Below are 18,032 nucleotides of genomic sequence, written 5' to 3'. Positions count from 1 at the left end.
CTGTTGAGCTTTGCTCCTGCTGGCAATGAAGCTATTGTGTTGTGGCCAAGTTAATGTGTGTGTTAGTGTATTGTTTTTGTATGGATTTCCCTGAAGAGAGATGGCATACAGCAACCTTTTTTGTAAGGTGGGATCTCACTAAGTAGCCCTGAGTGGCCTTGAACTCACAGAGATTCACCAGGAGCTTCTTGCTTGCCTGATCAAAGGTGTGTGCCACCACATCTCTTCATGCGTTCATTTGCATTTGCATATCTGCCTTGGTGAGGTGTAAGGTCTATGGCCCATTCTTTAAGTCAGGTGTTTTTATTTATTGCCGGTTAATTGTACACTTTGGGTGACGATCCTGTGTCAGATTTAGGTTTTGTAAATATTTTCTACCAGTCTGCAACTTGTCTTTTTTTCTCTTAACCCTGTCTTTCATAAAACAAAACATTTAAATTTTAGTGAAGTCCAGTTAAATTTTTCATGGATTATATCTTTCGTGTCATATTTTGTCATCTCAGAGCTCAAGGTCACATAGATGTTTCTCTTATCTTCTGGGATGTCAGCATTTTGTGGCTCACATTTGGGACTTGGGTATGGTGTGTTCTGAGTTGGCGTTGCTGAGGAGTAGGCCTGTCTAGCATCTTTCACCCCGGTAGCTGTCATGTGTCCCACAGTGTCTCTGTTGTGTTCTCTGTTATTGCCTGTGCGCCTCTGCAGAGACCAGCTGGCTAACTTCTGAGTCAGTTTTCGTGTTTTCTTGGGTCTCAGTGGTCAGTTCATCTGTCTGGTGGCCTGCTGTCTTAGTTCCTCCAGTTTAGTGCTGAATCTTTTTCCTTTTCCATACTGCGGTGGCTGTGCTGGGCCTTTTGCCTCACCCCATAAACTTCAGAATTAATTTTTGGGTCACTTTTGTCTTAAACAAGACCAAGAAATAATGAAATGTCCTTAAGAGACTTCATGCTCTTGTCAAAAAAGCAACAATCACTCAGTGTCTGTTCTCTTCAAAGTGTGTCACTCAGGAGGAGAACCACATCGTACATTCAGCATTTAGGAAGCACTAGTTCACTGCATAGTAAGTTCTAGAAATAATAGCTGACATGTTGTGAACATTTTCTGTGCAGCGCACAGTGAACCTGCCCTGGGGGTTGACAGTTTGGAGCTCAAGTCCCTCCTGACTCTGGAACTCATGTTCTTAGCTACCCCCACCTGCTTTTCCTTTACCAAGGGCTGCTGCTCCTCCAAACCAGAAAAGTAGAGCAATCACCAGTTAATCAAGGTGAGGTGAGGCGAGGGTGATGAAAAGAACAGCTTTGGGTGAGTCCAGGTTGGCCAAGTTATATCCGAGGACCCTGGAAGAATCCGCCACTAGGATCTGAGTGCCACCAGGGGTTATCTGTCGGCCACTGTGAAGCCAGAGTCAGGGCGCTAAAGAACAAGCGTCTCCTAAACCCAGGGTGCAGGATGTTCTCCAGCTATGGGATCGTGGACACTGGAGATGTGAACTGTAAGAATATTTCATGGGGGAGGAAAGAGGCGTGTAGGCGGCTCAGTGATACTGCAGAAGAATAGATGTATGAAACGCCTCTGCCCACGGACAGTGCTGTGTGACTGATGCGGAGTGCTGCAACAAGGAGCTGCAAGGTTCCAGTTGTGGTGGATAAAGGACCAATTGTGTCTCTAAGACACAAAAAGTTAAAGGAAGAGAAGGTCATGTTGGTTTTGTTTGCGGTGCCTGGCGATGTTTGGCATTCTGAGTATTTACTCTAAGTTCTTTTTCCTCCAGAAATCAATTCAGGGTCACACCAGGTCAGGTGTATAGTCTACACCCGGCGGTCGATGAGTGCTGTGTAGACACCCTTACCATTGCCTTTCCTTCCTATGTAAGAAACCCAGTGGCTCTGAAGTCCTGCTCATCCACCCAGCTACAGAATCTCCATTCTCTCTTCAAGAGAGTCACATTTCCATTAGTCAGATATCAAGAAACTTCTGGGTTAAGTGCAAGGAAGGAGCTGCTCCCTCTTGTTCCATCTCTTTCTTTGTTTGTTTTGTTTTTTGAGACAGGGTTTCTCTATGTAGCTTTGGAGCCTGTCCTGGAACTTGCTCGTAGACCAGGTTGGCCTCGAACTCACAGAGATCTGCCTGCCTCTGTCTCTCAAGTGCTGGCATTAAAGGTGTGCACCACCAACGCCCAGCCTTGTTCCATCTCTTACCCGCAGTCTGAGTCTGAAGTTCGTTTTGAAACAGGCAGGGTGGGAATCACATAGATCCTGGCAGGAACTAACTGCCAAGGACAGAGCCAGCGTGCTGGTCCTTGGAGCAATGGACAGGTGTGAGGACTGCAGTTCAGATCCCTAACACCACTTAAGAACTAATCCAGTCACTCAGGAGGTGGAGACATGAATTTCTCTGAAATGATCTGGGTAGCTAAACTAAAATCTGCAGGCACCAGGTTCAGCAAAGGCCCTACCTCAGTAAGTGAAGCGGAGAGTTACCAAGGAAGATGCCCAAAGTCAACCCCTGGCTCCACACATCCTCACATAGACACACACACCCATACATGTGAACATGCAATCACAAACCACACATATATGCACACACACAAAGACAAAAGTTCTCTGTGGCTTTAGGCTTATGCTCTTCCACAGAAGATTAAGAAATACAAATACAAGGTTGCTTTGGGAACATTCTAGAATACTGTTATTATGTGGTGGCTTTCTGATGTTCTAAAACATTTCAGTACAATTGCATTTAAATAAATACATCATAAATACACCTGTGGCTTGATGTACAACTCAGTAGGCTTCAGAAAAATACAGGAACCCAAGCTAGTGGAGTCCATGGCGCATGCCTTTAATCAGAGCACTTGGGAGGTAAGGCAGAAGAATAGGACTTAGAGCAGCCAAAACAACACAGCTAACCTATGTCTCAGAAAAAAACAATAAGAAGAAAGAACTTTTAAATTGTTTTAAAAGGGCCAGCGTATGGCTTGTTGGAAGAGCACTTGCCTAGTATGAATGAAGCTGCAGGTTTGATCCCCAGCAACACCAGCAGATAAATAAAAATTTGTTAAAGAATTATTTAAATTCCCCCAAAAATATGTTTAACTATCACTTTATGGTAGAAACATACTACTTGATGCATTATTTGTTCTTAGTATGTATTTACCAAGTAGATAAATAAATAGTTTTATAAAATAGTGGTTTTCTAAAGGCCCAATAAGGGTTGGGGAAAAAGGCCATCTGTGGAGAGTGACACAGTTTTAGTCTTCTGGATTTACTGTTAGAGGCTTGCCTCCTTACAGAGCTTCCACACAGTGCTACTGACAGCTGATATTCGATACTCAGAGTGGTCAGCAGAGCGGAGCTCACAGAGAACGGCATTGTTCCGTGGCCTCGCTCTCCTCAGAACGGGCCAGCACGTTTCTGGTATTCATGACCTAATCTGAACAAACGCAGCCTGTATCAGCAGCACAGCCTGTCCTTTGTCCTCAGCCTTTGGGATCTTTCTCATCTCCCTCCTAAGCATCTCTCTCTTGCTTCTTGTTTGCCCAGAGACTTAGAACAGTGCTTCACAACCATGGCAGTGCGACAGAGTTTCTATTAACTGTGACTCATCATTTGTCTCCACATCTACCCACACACTGAGGGCCTTTAGCTCACCCTGTCTCTCCAGGAACTTTGATCTGTCGTCTCTTCTCTGCCCATTCTTCCTGCCCATCAGGGCCTACAAAGACATTTTTGTCACTTTCTGTGATCTGTATGTCCAGGTACATCTCCTCTTACATTTACCAGTCTTTGAAGAAGGGTCACCTACTAGAGTGACAGGCACTGTGGGTAGAGCAGATTAGAAAACAGACAAAAGTACTGCCCTGTACCAGTTGAGGGGGGACTCAAACAGATGAGATTAGCAAAGTATGCTGTTTCTCAGGAAAGTAAAGTAGAAAGGAGAGTGAGTGCGGGCTGTGGTGTGGAGGGATCTCGTTGTAAACGGGACCCTCAGACATGTCTCCAGATTGGTGATGTTGGAGAAAGACCTGAAGGGCCTGGGGGTATCTGGGGAAAGAACTGTCCTAGGAGGAGGGGACAGCACATCAGAGGACCTGCCATAGGATGTGATGCTCAGGGAACAGGGTGGTGCCAGTGGCCTGGGGCAGAGGGAGCAGCTAGAGGGGGAAATGAGACCAGGGTGGTCAAGAAGATGGAGCGTAGTTGAGATCCTTTGCGACTCTTAAAATAACTTTGACTTTTGTGTGGAGCAAGAAAACCCCTTTAGCGGGATTTAATCAAAGGGGGCACACGATCTGAGGTGCTTTAACAGGATTACTCTGCTAGATTAAAATGAGCAGAAGGGACCAGAAGCAAGGAGTTCCACTAGGAACTTGCTCAGTGATCCAAGCACAAGATGATAGTGGCTTGTACCCGAATAGTAATGGAGGATGTGGTGTGAGCTGGTCGAATTATGGATGTGTTTTGATGTTAGAGCCAGTGAGTGGATTGACTGGAGGGTAAGGAGGAAGGTCTCCATCCAAAGATGCAGTGTGAGCTCGGGAGAAATGGTGCTGTCACTAACTGAATTAGAGGGTGATGGAAGAGAAGCCAGTTAGGCAGTGGGGGTAGGAAGATGGCTTTTGGTGCTCTGCTGATGAGGGGGACCCTACACAGGCAAGAATGAGAAGTTCAAACAGAATAAATGTGGGCGTAGTCTGGCTGACACATCCTTAACCAGGTCACTGAGTCCACAGAGAAGAAGCTAAGGCCTGAAGCAGAGGACTTTCGCCATTGGGAGTCTGGATGGCGGCAGAGGATGAGGAGGGGAGACCTGGAAAGGCTGGGAAAGGAGGTAGGAGGATGTGAAGAGAGACGCTGATGAGAGGGAAGAGGGTGTAGCTGGGCGTGGAACTCCTGCCAGCCCTGAAACACAAAAGAGAACAGGGAGTGATCACAAGAGTTCGTGGTGCGTCAGGCAAAATGGGTCCCTGCTACTACAGGGACAACCACCTGGGACACCAGGAAGCTTCTCTAAGCAAAACCATTTGGGGACAGTCAGGTGGCTCACAGGCAAAGGCGCACACAGCACAGTTCTGTTAACCTGAGTCCAGAGGAAGGGAACCAAATGCACAAAGCTGTCCTCTGTCCCACACACACGCACCATGGCACGTGTGCCCACTCACAAGCATCATGCACATACATGCACACACTCACCATGGCACATGTGTCCATGCACAAACCATGCACATACATACACAATTACAAGAAAGCCATTTGACTGGTTGTAGAGATGGATCAATGATAAGGCACTTGCCACCATAGCCTGATGACCCGAGTTTGATCCCTGGAGGCCCCATAAAAGTGGAAGAAGAGAATGACTCCCCAGAACTGTCCCCTGCCCACAGACATGCCAGAGTGCGCACATCACATCATACACAGAATTATGATAGTTTTTCACTATTCCTGTTGTGTGTGAGGGAATATTTGCACATGAGTGCAGGTGCCTGTGGAGGTCAGAGAGACCACTGGGATCCCCGGAGTCACAGGCAGTGTGAGCAGCCTGATGCGGTCACTGGGAACCCAACTCAGGTTCTCTGCAAGAGCAGCAAGTGCTCTTGGCTCCTGAGCCAGCTCTCCAGCCTCAAAAATAATTTTAAAAAGAAGCAATTGAAAATAGTGTTAAATTCAGACATTCCCTCCTACATTCAGTAATTGTTTCCCCACAGACCTTGATATTGGTTGAAATGTGTATTCTCTTAACATGTTCATGTCAGACCTGTTAATTATTCAAACTGCTCATTGTGATAATTTTCATTGACGTTATAGTTGCCTGCCTTTTTCTCTCTATTTATTTATTTTCAGAAAAGTTCTATCGTTTTATTTCACACTCTGAGGCTGTTCTGTTTGTTGTGGATAAGCATGGTGTCATGTCATCCAGGTGGTTGCTGGCAACATCTCCTGCAGATCCTTTGGGATTTGCTTTATTTTGTTTTGTTGGTTTATGTGGTTCTCATTTTCCAAAATAAGGTTTTGCAGATTCAAACTAGCCTGAAACTCACTGTATAGCCTGAAACTCAGTGTGTGGCCAGGCTGACCTCCAGGTCATCCCAGTGTTCCTGTCTTAGTCTGCAGAATGCCAGGGTTACAGCCGTGAGCTGCCACACACAGCCTGGTGATGACTCTAGCTAAAGCACTAATGGTGCAATCCATGAGGGAGATAACTCTTGTCATCACGATGCTGCCTGCCAGGTCTTTCATCTCCCTGCCTCAGTTGCTATGCAGAGTGTGCTGGCCTCGTCATTGTCATTATGTGTCCTGTGCAGTGTTTTCTGGCTTGTCCTTGTCATTCTGTGTCCTATGCAGGGTGTGCTAACCTTGCCATTCTGTGTCTATGCAGGGTTTGCTGTCCTTGTCATAAGTTCATGTTTTCTGTTTTTACTTTCTGAGCTACTTTCTAAGCTGTTTATTTACATCTCATATTGCTTACTAATTCTTAGATGTGTTTAATTTGGTATTTTATCTGTTAATATACTGTTTTCATTATAGTATTTACTGTTTACTTTTTTCAAATATATACATATATTTGTGTGGTGTGTGTGTGTATGTGTGTGTGTGTGTGTTTATTTATGTGTGTTTACATGTGGGTGTGGGAACCAGAGGGCAGATGTCTTCTTCTGTTGCTTCCCACCTTAGTTTTGAGGTAGGCTCTCTCATTAAACTCAGAGCTCACTGATTGGCTAGACTAGTTGACTGTTGAACTTGAAGGATTCACCTGTCTCTCCTCCCAGCCCCTCCTGGCCTGTCTCCTCTCCCCAGTATAGATGCGTGCCACTATCCTAATGTGAACACTGTGAATCTAAACTCAAGTGCACATTCTAGCCTGGCAGGTAGCTGTGCTAACTAAGCCGTCCCTGAGACCCTCCAAAGAGCCTTCTTATTGTGGACTGTGTGTGGGGTTATTCTCTTCCTATATGTTTTCAGTTATGTGCATTTTATATCTCCTTTTGTATTTTATTCTATCATCGTAGGTTCTTGGGATTTTTATCCTCACTTTTAAATTTATGGTGCATTTTCTCCATGGAGAGAGAGAGAGAGAGAGAGAGAGAGAGAGAGAGAGAGAGAGAGAGAGAGAGAGAGAGAGAGAGAGAGAGAGAGAGAGAGAGAGAGAGAGAGAGAGAGAGAGAGAGAGAGAGAGAGAGAGAGAGAGAGAGAGAGAGAGAGAGAGAGAGAGAGAGAGAGAGAGAGAGAGAGAGAGAGAGAGAGAGAGAGAGAGAGAGAGAGAGAGAGAGAGAGAGAGAGAGAGAGAGAGAGAGAGAGAGAGAGAGAGAGAGAGAGAGAGAGAGAGAGGAGAGAAGAGAGAGAGAGAGAGAGAGAGAGAGGTATATATGTATGTGGTATGTGTGGTTGTGTGGTATATGTGATTGTGTGTGTGTGTGTATCTCTGTGGTGTATGTGGTATGTATGTATGTGGTATGTCTGTGTGTGGTGTGTAGTATGTGTGTATGTATGTGGTGTGTGTGTGTGTGTGTGTGACAGAGAGAGGGAGAGAGAGAGAGAGAGAGAGAGAGAGAGAGACAGATTTTTTCTTTAGCCAGCTCCTCTTGGTCTCCTGGTGGTAAGAGTGGCCCTCCCAACAGACTGTAGACTTTCCTCTTGGTCTCCTGGTGGTAAGAGTGGCCCTCCCAACAGACTGTAGACTTTCTTTGGCTGAGCACCCTGAGGTTATCACCAGCTGTCAGCCAATTTTTGTGTTAAATCATTCATTTCAGAATTCTTTTTTTGTTTATTTTTCAAGGCAGGTTTTCTCTGTATAGCCCTAGCTGTCCTTAAACTCACTCTGTAGACCAGGTTGGCCTCAAACTCACAGAGATCCCCCTGCCTCTGCCTCCTGATTAGCTTCTACCACTACTGCCTAACCTATTTCAGAATTCTTAAAATCCAAGTTTTGGTGATATTTTAAGCCCAACATTTTCCTTCTCTTATCAGGGACAAAAAGGTTTCTTACCCCTTGATCTATTAGAAGGAATTATCCTGTCATTTTGGGTTCCCTGCTAGACCTGGCAGAATCCAGCTCTATCAAGAGCACAGAGACAGTGAGCGCCCTATGGGCCTTGCCTCCCTATGACCCCAATCAAAGCCAGAAAGAGGAAAAATATATCTGGAGACCAGCAGCCCAGGCCCAACACCATGTTTTCAGCACTTACCAAAGCCAGTCCCTAAGGGTCAGAGCACTGTACTCAGTTTATTATTTAGGTGTGTTAGACACAGACCAGAGGATACGTGGACATACTAAGTTGATAGACTAAGGACAATATGAGCTAGTTTATGTGACATTTTAAAATACAGAATCAGGGGTTAGAAGCATAGCTTCATGGCAGAACATGCTGCCAACACCCATAGCTGCCACTGAATATTGACATAGACTAGTCACAAGAAGAAGCAAGTCTGGATGTTAGTGGGACCAGGGATGGGGAAGGTTTTCTTCCCACAGTGGTATCCCTTGAGCTGCACCTTTATGTCAGAACCAGGCTGTAACTGAGGAAGGAAAAGTGATACTCAGCAAAGCTGTGGGAAGAGCATACACCATGTTGTAAGGACAGAGCCTAGGCTCGGGGGTGGGTGGGGATGGGGAGATGGCAAAGCAGTCAGTGCAGAGCTGGGAAGCAGACAGGAGCCAGACCGTGGTGACCCTGGAGCCATGCATGCTTCATTCCGTAATCGGCGGAAGCCATTGGACATTTTGTGAGGAAAGGAACATAAAAAATACAGTGGCTAGCTTGAACTATTCACAGAAATATGTGAATAACTATGGCTGCCCCATATGTGATTTAAAAATTTTAGCAGTCACATTTTAAGTCAAAATACATAAAATTCCAATATTATTTAATCCAGTATATCCAAAATATTCCAATATACAACAAGTTTGATTGAGTGATTGGTTGGGTGGCTGAATGAGTGGCTGATTGGTTGGTTGTTTGGTTGGTTGCTGGTTGGTTGGTTGATTGGTTGGTTGGCTGGCTGACTGGCTGGTTGATTGGTTAGTTGGTTGATGTTTGGTTGGTTGATGGTTGACTGGCTGGTTGTTTGGTTGGTTTGTTGGTTGGTTGGTTGGTTGGTTGCTGGTTGTTTGGTTGGTTGGCTGGCTGACTGGCTGGTTGATTGGTTAGTTGGTTGATGTTTGGTTGGTTGATGGTTGACTGGCTGGTTGTTTGGTTGGTTTGTTAGTTGGTTGGTTGGTTGGTTGCTGGTTGTTTGGTTGGTTGGCTGGCTGACTGGCTGGTTGATTGGTTAGTTGGTTGATGTTTGGTTGGTTGATGTTGGCTGGCTGGTTGTTTGGTTGGTTTGTTAGTTGGCTGGTTGGTTGGTTGGTTGGTTGACTGGTTGACTGATTGTTTTTGAGAGTCTTACTGTGTAGCCCAGGCTGGCCTCTGATTCTAATGCCTCCTTCCTCAGTCTTCTGACTGTTGAAATCATAGGTATATTCACCAGCGTCTGACCAATATAGTATTGTTGCAGTATTTTACATTTCATATTTAAATAAGTCTTCAAAACCCAGTGTGTAGTTTATATCGGCAGCACATCTCTATTGGACAAGATACATTGGAAGGGTTCAGTCACATGCCTCTCTATTGAGTATAGGGACAGTCAGATATCGAGGATGACAAAGTGTGTATATTCACTCCATGGAAACCCAAGTCCTCAGTTCATCCAGAGACTCCACTCTCCTTTCCCTCTATTGTCGGGACTACTGTTGGCAACTCTGGTTCCTCAAGTTGCGAGTGTCTGTAGTGCAGTGCTTCTTAGACTCAAATAGGCCAATATGCACTGTGGCACAAGAAGAGCAATACACTGCCTTCAGTGTGGCCAGATTCCTGTGACCTTACAGGACAGGAATGCCATATCCTATTTTGGCATTTGCTGGTTTGGGAGAAGCAGAGAGCTTGGCAGCAGGCAGAGGGAGACATTCTGAAGGAGGCACCAGGAAGAGGAGCATTACAAAGACTGAGAAGGGACAGCAAGACTCTGGAGGGGCAGCACTTCCGAGGTAACAGTGCGGGGGCAGGTGGAAGAGGCTGTGAGCCGGAAGAGGGCGCCGAACACAGCAATGCTGGGTCCTTCTTACCTCCAACAAAGCAGTGTGCCCAGCTAGGGAAATGAAGGGAGTCACAAGCGTAGACCTTCTTGTGACTTTGGCAGTGACGTGAAAAAGAAGGTTGCTGAGGAGGGAATGGGGCTGAAGGAAGTGTCTTAACTAATGAGTAGGAGGGACATTCTAACCCTGCTTGTGGACTACAAATGAAGCAGTGAAAGCTGAATATAGTGGGGGCCTGGGCAGCGGGGGTGGGGGGGGGGGACATTGTGGAAGGGAAGATCAGTTAAGGGTGCTGGCTCTGGCCGGGCGGTGGTGGCCCACTCCTTTAATCCCAGCACTTGGGAGGCAGAGGCAGGCGGATCTCTGTGAGTTCGAGGCCAGCCTGGTCTACCGAGCGAGTTCCAGGACAGCCTCCAAAACAATACAGAGAAACCCTGTCTCATAAAACAAACAAACAAACAAACAAACAAAAGAGGGTGCTGGCTCTAGAGAGAACTAGAACTAGGAATGAAATAAGGAGTGAGGGAGTAGAGAGATAAAGGGCAGAAGGGTCAGGGCTCCCCATGCCTTTATTTCCCCCCTGGCCCCATAGGTAAGAACATCTGAAGTGAGGGTTGGAAACTGAACCAAGGACAGAAGTATAAGGGCCCTTGGAATGAAATGCAGGGGTTAGCATGGAATAGTGTAGAGTCGTCCCCACGCTCATCTTAATGATGCAGAAGTCGCCGGGCATTGGTGGCACACGCCTTTAATCCCAGCACTTGGGAGGCAGAGGCAGGTGGATCTCTGTGAGTTCGAGGCCAGCTTGGTCTACAAAGTGAGTTCCAGGACAGCATGTGCATCCCAGTGGCAGCAATGGAAGCTGCTTGAGGCGCTTCCCGGGGGTCTCAGCTGTCCTGGATAGACCGGTGTTGGTGCATTTGAAGGAAATCACTAAGACTCTGAGGTGAGCGAGTGGCTCATGATGCAGTGGTAACAAAATGTGTCCAGGCTCAGGGCTGGGATGTGCTCAGCGGGCGAGCATTTGCCTAGTGTGTGCAACAGTCTGCATTTGAGCCCCGGCACCACAAACTCATGCAGCCTCATTTAGTGACTGTGTCTCCACTGCAGTGACTTACAGAAAAACCACAAGTACATTTAACTTTGAATAGAAGTAAATGCAACCAAAAGTTCTGAGGGGCTCGTGAGGTGGCCCAGTGGGTAGGGTGCCTGCCACTTAGCTCGCTCCCCAGGGGAAGGAAGACCAACCCTGAAAATTGTCCTCTGACCTCCATTCTCAAGCCGAGGTACATGCATACACCTACACGCAATAAACACATTAACAATGTAATTTAAAAATTTTAAAGAGTACTAAACAATCATAGAGATGGAATGCAGATGTTTCAAAACTCCCAGACAAGGATCTTGAATGGTTGAGGTTGTAGAACACCAGGTAAGGGGCTGGTGATGGCTCAGTGGTTAAGAGCACTGGCTGTTCTTCCAGAACACGTAGGTGGTGGCTCACAGCCTCTTATAATCCAGCTCCAGGGGTCTGATGCCCTCTTCTGGGTTTGTGAGTTCCAGGTGCTCACCTGGTGCACAGACACACATCCATACACATAAAGTTAACCCATCTTCTTTTTAAGTAAGAAGTACAGTCACCTCGGCAGGGGTTCTGGTTACTTCCAGCAGTCACCTGGACATCCCCAGTGTCCCTGATGATGTGATGCTCTGAGCAGCCTCTTCACAGTTATCTGCCACACACCTGTCCTCCATGCCACACACAGCCCGGTCAAACCAGCACCCAGCTGGCCTTCCTGATTCACTGCGTACCTGCTGCTCTGCGGTTCTCCCTGGCAGACAGAACAGAATCCAGTGCTCCAACTTTGGCAGTTTGAGTATGGCAGTAGTGCTATGATTTCTGATTGGCTAGCACCCCATGTCACCTGCTAAATTCAGTATTTTTATTTTAGAAACCTGATATCCAGGCCTACAGAATTAGAAAAAAAAAAGCCTTCATTAAAACTGTACATTAGCCCAAATCTATACAACACACACACACACACACACACACACACACACACACACACACACACACACATATTTCTGTTTTTGTTTTCCAAGACAGGGTTTCTCTGTGTAGCTTTGGCGGCTGTCTTGGAACTCGCTCTGTAGACCAGGCTGGCCTCGAACTCACAGAGATCTGCCTGCCTCTGCCTCCCGAGTGCTGGGATTAAAGGCGTGCGCCACCAATGCCTGGCCTACAAATATGTATTTTTAATTCATAGCTCAGTGGTCAGTGCTTGCCTAACATACACGGTCCTAAGCTCAGCCTCTAGGTCTGAAATGGAAAAACGGGTAGAGAAGGTTAAAGCAGCCTGGGCTATACCAGAGCTCCCTGGTAGTGTTGGCCTGGTGCCTCCCCCAGCTAGCAGGAAGAAAGAGAGCGAGAGCATGATCTTTGTTTGTCCTCCTCTGGGACCTTGTTCTCTTTCCCATTGCTTTGAGGCTGCCCCGTGAGGGACTCTACATCCTCCACTACTGTCTTCATTCGCAAGGCCTGTGCTGGGGACAGCTCCCACTGCCTCAAGCGGAGTGACGTCCTTACCTCCTTGTCTTCTAGCTCAGTTTTTGTTTAAAAGAGAAAAAACAACAACATAGATTTGTGTTACTGTCTCTGTTTCTCTCTTTCTCTGTCTCTGTCTGTGTGTGTGTGTGTGTGTGTGTGTAGGACAACTTGTGGGAGTCAGTTTTCCCCATCTATCGTGTGAGTCAAGAGATGAAGCTCAGGTCACGGAGTTCGGCAGCGAGCGCCTTCACCTGCTGAGCTATCTCACTGACCCCAGTTTCTTTACTGCGGTCTTCAAAAATTTACTTTTTTTGACTGCATTACAAAGAATTGTTTTTCCGTTATGGCTTGAAATCCTCTGCCTGCCACCTTATGTGGTAGCTTCCTGGATACCATGCAGAGGGTTAGTAGATTTACTTGAGCAAATAAACACAAACTAAAAACAATTCCTGAATAGTAGTTACCAGACAACTGAAAATTCAACCAGCAATGTTGATAGCACTTATCAAAAAAACAGAATGAGGTCTACAGAATACAGCTACAGACGCCATTTGGTTATAGCTTAATCGGTGATTGGGCTGGTAAGATGGCTCAGTGGTTAAGACAGTGTATTCTTACAGAGGACCTGAGTTTGAATCCCAGCATCTATTTTAGGCAGCTCACAACTATCTGCCCGTGACTTTAGTTCCAGGGAACCTTACACCTCTCTGACCTCATTGCGTGCATACACAGAAATAATAAAATATTAAAATAATAATAGTCATAAGTTAATTGACTGACTCCACTGCTTTCTTTCTGTGGTTTGTTGAGATTTTTCTAACCTTAGGACTTTCCTTGCAAAACTCTAGAGACACATTTCTTAGGCCTTTTGTTGTTGTTCTCTTAACAGTAATTCAAAGTGAGTTATGGTATTTTCTATAAGTTTATAGCTAAATAGATTTATTGGCAAGTCTTTCACGGTACTGAACAGCACTGTGTGCATGGTAGCCTGCATTTCGTTTGGAAATGTCGGGCCGAGGTTGATGAGGGCCCAGTGATGGCTCATGATCTGTGGTTTGGAAAACACCGATATCAAGTACTAATTTATTTAGTCATTTCAGTAATTTCCAAAAGCTGTGGATGGTGAAACTCTTTGAGGCCATTTCTAGAATCCTCAATTCTCTCCTTGTTGCTCAGAAATGAGGAACCTGCTGTAAATTCACCCCGAGGATCACTGAGTGGCACTTCACATCAGCTATCCGCAAATGTGTGACTCTCTTTTGGAAATGTCCTTTCGAAGCACGATCTGTGAAACCAGCACACCCTCTGAGAAATGTCCGTGTTCCCTGAGGGACTGAAGTTGTGTGGTTAAGCTCTGTCCTGTCTCTGCAGGGTGTGCTGATCTCCAAGCCCTGGACACAATGCAGCCCATGGAGAGGAAGAGACAGGGCTATATCCATGAGCTCATTCAGACCGAGGAGCGGTACATGGACGATCTGCAGCTGGTCATCGAGGTGAGGCCTGTTGCTTCCTGTCTCGTAGAGGAGATGGAGTGGCCGTCTCTGCCACTCCCACTGGAAAGCATTGTGAGCCATCTTTTCGTTTTTTCCACACTGGGGATGCAGCCCAGGGCCTCTCACGTGCCTCTCACAGGTTTTACCATTGAGCTGTGTCCCTTGGCTGGGCACCACTTCCATGTGAGGACTCACAATGACACAAGCTGCTTCTGCTCACTGGTAAGGCAGAAAGCTGAAGGCTCCTGATGAAGGCATCGGTTCTCCCTCAGCTGAGCCCACTCAGTGAGGGCAGGGGGCAGGGGGACCTGGGAGTGTCCTGGTTGAATGTGCAAAGGACAGGGCGTAGAGAGAGTGTGAAGGCTTGACTCCAGTTCTTACCTAACTGTGCCACACTGCCGTTTGGAAACCTGACATTTTCACTGGCTTCAATACCTCTACTTAATGTTTATGTCAGCTTAGGAAACCAAACAGGCGCAGTTGCAAAATGGTTTCCCAAATCATGTGTTCACTGTCGATATCTGTCCATGTGGCCAGTGGCACTAAGCTGAGGACAGTGCCCTCCTGTAGGAACACTCTACAATGGCTGTGAAAACCCAAAAGGCAACTTTATACTTCTACCCTATTTCTGTTTCCATGGCTTTCGGGTGCCAGGAAATGTACCAAGGCCATCAGATGAGAAGAGTCATTCAGTCAACAAATCACTTGGAGAATATGAACACCCCTACCCCCACCCGGGGCAGATGGGTGTGTCCCCTGCCGTGACCTGGATAGCAGAGTAGAGCAGGGGCCACATCTGTCTGCGTCTGCCTGCAAGGCCTGCCCTCACTCAGCTGCAGCGTCTGTGCCCCCTGCACACTGCCCCGCCCTCACCCCTCCCCTGGGAATGCCGCTTTCTCAGCCTGTGCACTCCCTATATACTCCTTTGTTTCTTCTTGAGACAGGGTCTCATGTAGTCCAAACCGGGCTTGAACTTGCTATGGAACCATAGATGACCTTGAAATCTGATCCTCCTGCCTCTGTCTTCCAAGCACTGGGGTTACAAGCATCTGCCATCATGCCCAGTTGTGTGGTGCTGGGGACTGAACCCCAGATATCATGCCTGCTAGGCAGGCATCCTCCCAACTGAGTTAACCCTGACTCGAGAACTCTGTTCTTCATCCCTCATCGTTCATCCCCCAGACTCATCCTGGCCCTGGGCAGCCTTCAAATACCCATTGAATGCATGAGATTCATTTATCTGTATTTCCTTACACCTGGACAGGTGGCCAAGGAGAAAAGCCCCTGTTCCCAACCAACCTCCCAGGAGTGTCACCTCCCAGGAGGACTGTGGGTAGCCCACATCTGTAATCTGTGGCAAGATGGGTGGCAGACAGGAGAATCTCCCAGAAGCTTGTGAACCAGGTAGCCTGTAGACACTGCGGCACTCAGTGAGACCCTCCTCAAAAGTGGGGAGGAGAGACGTCGTCCCACAAAGGTGTCCTCTACGCTGTGCCAAATGTGCCCCCAACTCTGTCTCTGTCTTCCCTCCTCATATGCACAGTAAATGACCTTTTTAAAGTCTACAGGCATAAGAAGCTTACTTAGAAGTGCCCTGCCTTGCTGTCAGAATGCAGGAAGGCACACATGGCTGTGGACCCACACTCAAGCTAAGTTGTATCCATGTTTTGAATTTAGGTTTTCCAGAAACGGATGGCAGAGTCGGGCTTCCTCACTGAAGCAGAGATGGCCTTGATCTTTGTGAACTGGAAGGAGCTCATCATGTCCAACACAAAACTGTTGAAGTGAGTGTGGGTGTCACCTGACATTGTCACTGTAACCCTTCAGGGACTGCTCAGTAAGGGGACTTTCAACTCTATGCTGCTCCCTTAGGCTTTGTATTCCACTGGTGTTTTAAGAAGTGCCCTGTAACCTAATTGCATAATTATTGAGAAAACTACTTAGATTAAACAAGGAAAGCTGTGTTGGTGTATGGCCCCCAAACAGGTACAGCATGTAGCTCGGCAGGAGGGGAGTGACAGGCAGAAGAGGGCTGCAGCCACAGCCAGATGATGACAGCACAGTGCTCATGTGCAATTCGTGTCCTGGGGGAGCTTTCTGCCCTTTATCCTTACGAGACAGAGTTCCAGGCCAGCTTAACCCTGGCTGCATCCTGCCCTTCCAGAGGGGCCGCCCTCCAGAAGATACCAGCTCTTCACTCCAGCTGCTGGCCACCTCGGCTCCCAAGTCACATTTGCATGTGTCCTCAACTGAGGGAAAACAAACTGAATCTCAAAAGGAGCTCTGTCAGGAAACTGGGGTGAACTGAAGACTCTTCTAAAAGCCTAGGAAGTGCCTGAATGTGTAGACTTTGGTGCCTTTTTCTTCTTTGCTAGTGTTTCCCCAGGTTAGCTCAGCCAGCAGAGCTTTGGGCCATGCACTGCCCTTCCTGCGAGCCATTCCTCCCCAGTGTCCAAGGACACTAGGTCCTGCACCGGCTGCCATCGCTGTTGGTGTCTGTGGCATTCACCCTTTAGTTGCCGAGGAAGGAGATGTGTGGAGAACGGAGTAACCGACAGTTACTTGCAGGGCCTTGCGGGTGCGGAAGAAGACTGGAGGTGAGAAGATGCCTGTTCAGATGATCGGGGACATCCTGGCGGCAGAGCTGTCCCACATGCAGGCCTACATCCGGTTCTGCAGCTGTCAGCTTAACGGGGCAACTCTGCTGCAGCAGAAGACAGATGAGGACACTGACTTCAAGGAATTTCTAAAGGTATGGCCCGTCTGGGACTCTCGGGGTCTTGGCCCCTCCTAGCCTGGAGGCAGGGCTCACCTCCCACTGGAATCCCGGAAATTGAGAGGTATGTGCCCATCAGTTCCCAAAGGCAGCAGCTTCCTGATTGCACAGTGTTGTTCCTGGTACAGCTTGTTTTTCTTGGCACTGCAACCATAATTTTACGTCCTGGTTATGTAACTACAATAGTAGTGTTGTTTTGTTTTGTTTTTCCAGAGAAATATCCATAATGCTACTTCCTTTTTAATTATTTGTGTATATGGGTGTTTGCCCGCATGTGTGTCTGTGAACCACGTGGCATGCATGCCTGACACCTTCAGAGGTCAGAAGAGGGCATCAGATCCCCTGGAACTGGAGTTACAGGTGGTTGTGAGCTGCCATGTGGGTGCTGGGAACCAAACCCAGGTCCTCTGCAAGAGCAACCAATGCTCTTAACCACTGAGCCTTCTCTCCAGTCCCACTATACTATCACTTCTTAATTTTATAAATTGTATTTATTTAATAATCATCTTATTCCAGAAAAAATAAAGGAGCTTACTTAAATGTATAAAATATAGCAAAATAAAATTGTAAATACTTAGATGAGTCCCTTGTAATTGAAGGAAATGAAAGTAGGAGAAAATAGTTAACAGGAAGCCAGATAATACCTACAAGGTGTGACTGTGACCCGTGTGTGCGGGACAGCAGTGTGCACAGATGTCAGAGAATAATAATACTACAGGTGTGACTGTGACCCTGTGTGCAGGACAGCAGTGTGCACAGATGTCAGAGAACAATACTACAGGTGTGACTGTGACCCTGTGTGCAGGACAGCAGTGTGCACAGATGTCAGTGACGCCCCCAGGAACCAATGAGAGGAGAAGGGAAGGATTGGCTCCGTGCTGTGGTTGTAAAGTGAACATGAAGAGAAAAGCTGCATGTGTGATAACGATTGCAATTCTAATGTTTTCAGGTTCCACAGCCATACAGCAGCTAATTCACACACCTGCAATGCCATGCTTCTAAGATCGGCATGGTGGTATATATATGCCTGTAATTCCTGTACCTGAGAGACTGAGGCACAAAAAACATTAATCCAAGGCCAGTCTGGGCTATATAAAAAGGATCTGTTTAAAAATTAATCAACAGGCTGGAGAGGGCGCTCAGTGGTTAA

The 18,032-nt window shown here is 47.0% G+C and overlaps 1 protein-coding gene across 4 annotated transcripts in view; it reads left to right on the top strand.

Moving 5' to 3' along the window:
- Itsn2 (intersectin 2) overlaps positions 1-18,032 on the top strand; it is a 102,427-nt gene that overhangs the window by 74,966 nt on the left and 9,429 nt on the right. For all 4 annotated transcript variants that reach the window (XM_040730887.1, XM_040730889.1, XM_040730886.1 and 1 more), the window contains 3 exons: positions 13,985-14,106; positions 15,784-15,890; positions 16,675-16,858. In XM_040730887.1, the coding sequence (XP_040586821.1) occupies positions 13,985-14,106; positions 15,784-15,890; positions 16,675-16,858 (413 nt within the window). The remainder of the gene's footprint in view (positions 1-13,984; positions 14,107-15,783; positions 15,891-16,674; positions 16,859-18,032) is intronic.

Source organism: Mesocricetus auratus, unplaced genomic scaffold (assembly GCF_017639785.1).
Source record: "Mesocricetus auratus isolate SY011 unplaced genomic scaffold, BCM_Maur_2.0 Super-Scaffold_100024, whole genome shotgun sequence".
Classification (NCBI taxonomy): Eukaryota; Metazoa; Chordata; class Mammalia; order Rodentia; family Cricetidae; genus Mesocricetus; species Mesocricetus auratus.
The sequence above is the reverse complement of the archived record's forward strand: the minus strand, read 5'-3'. Positions and strand labels throughout refer to the sequence as shown.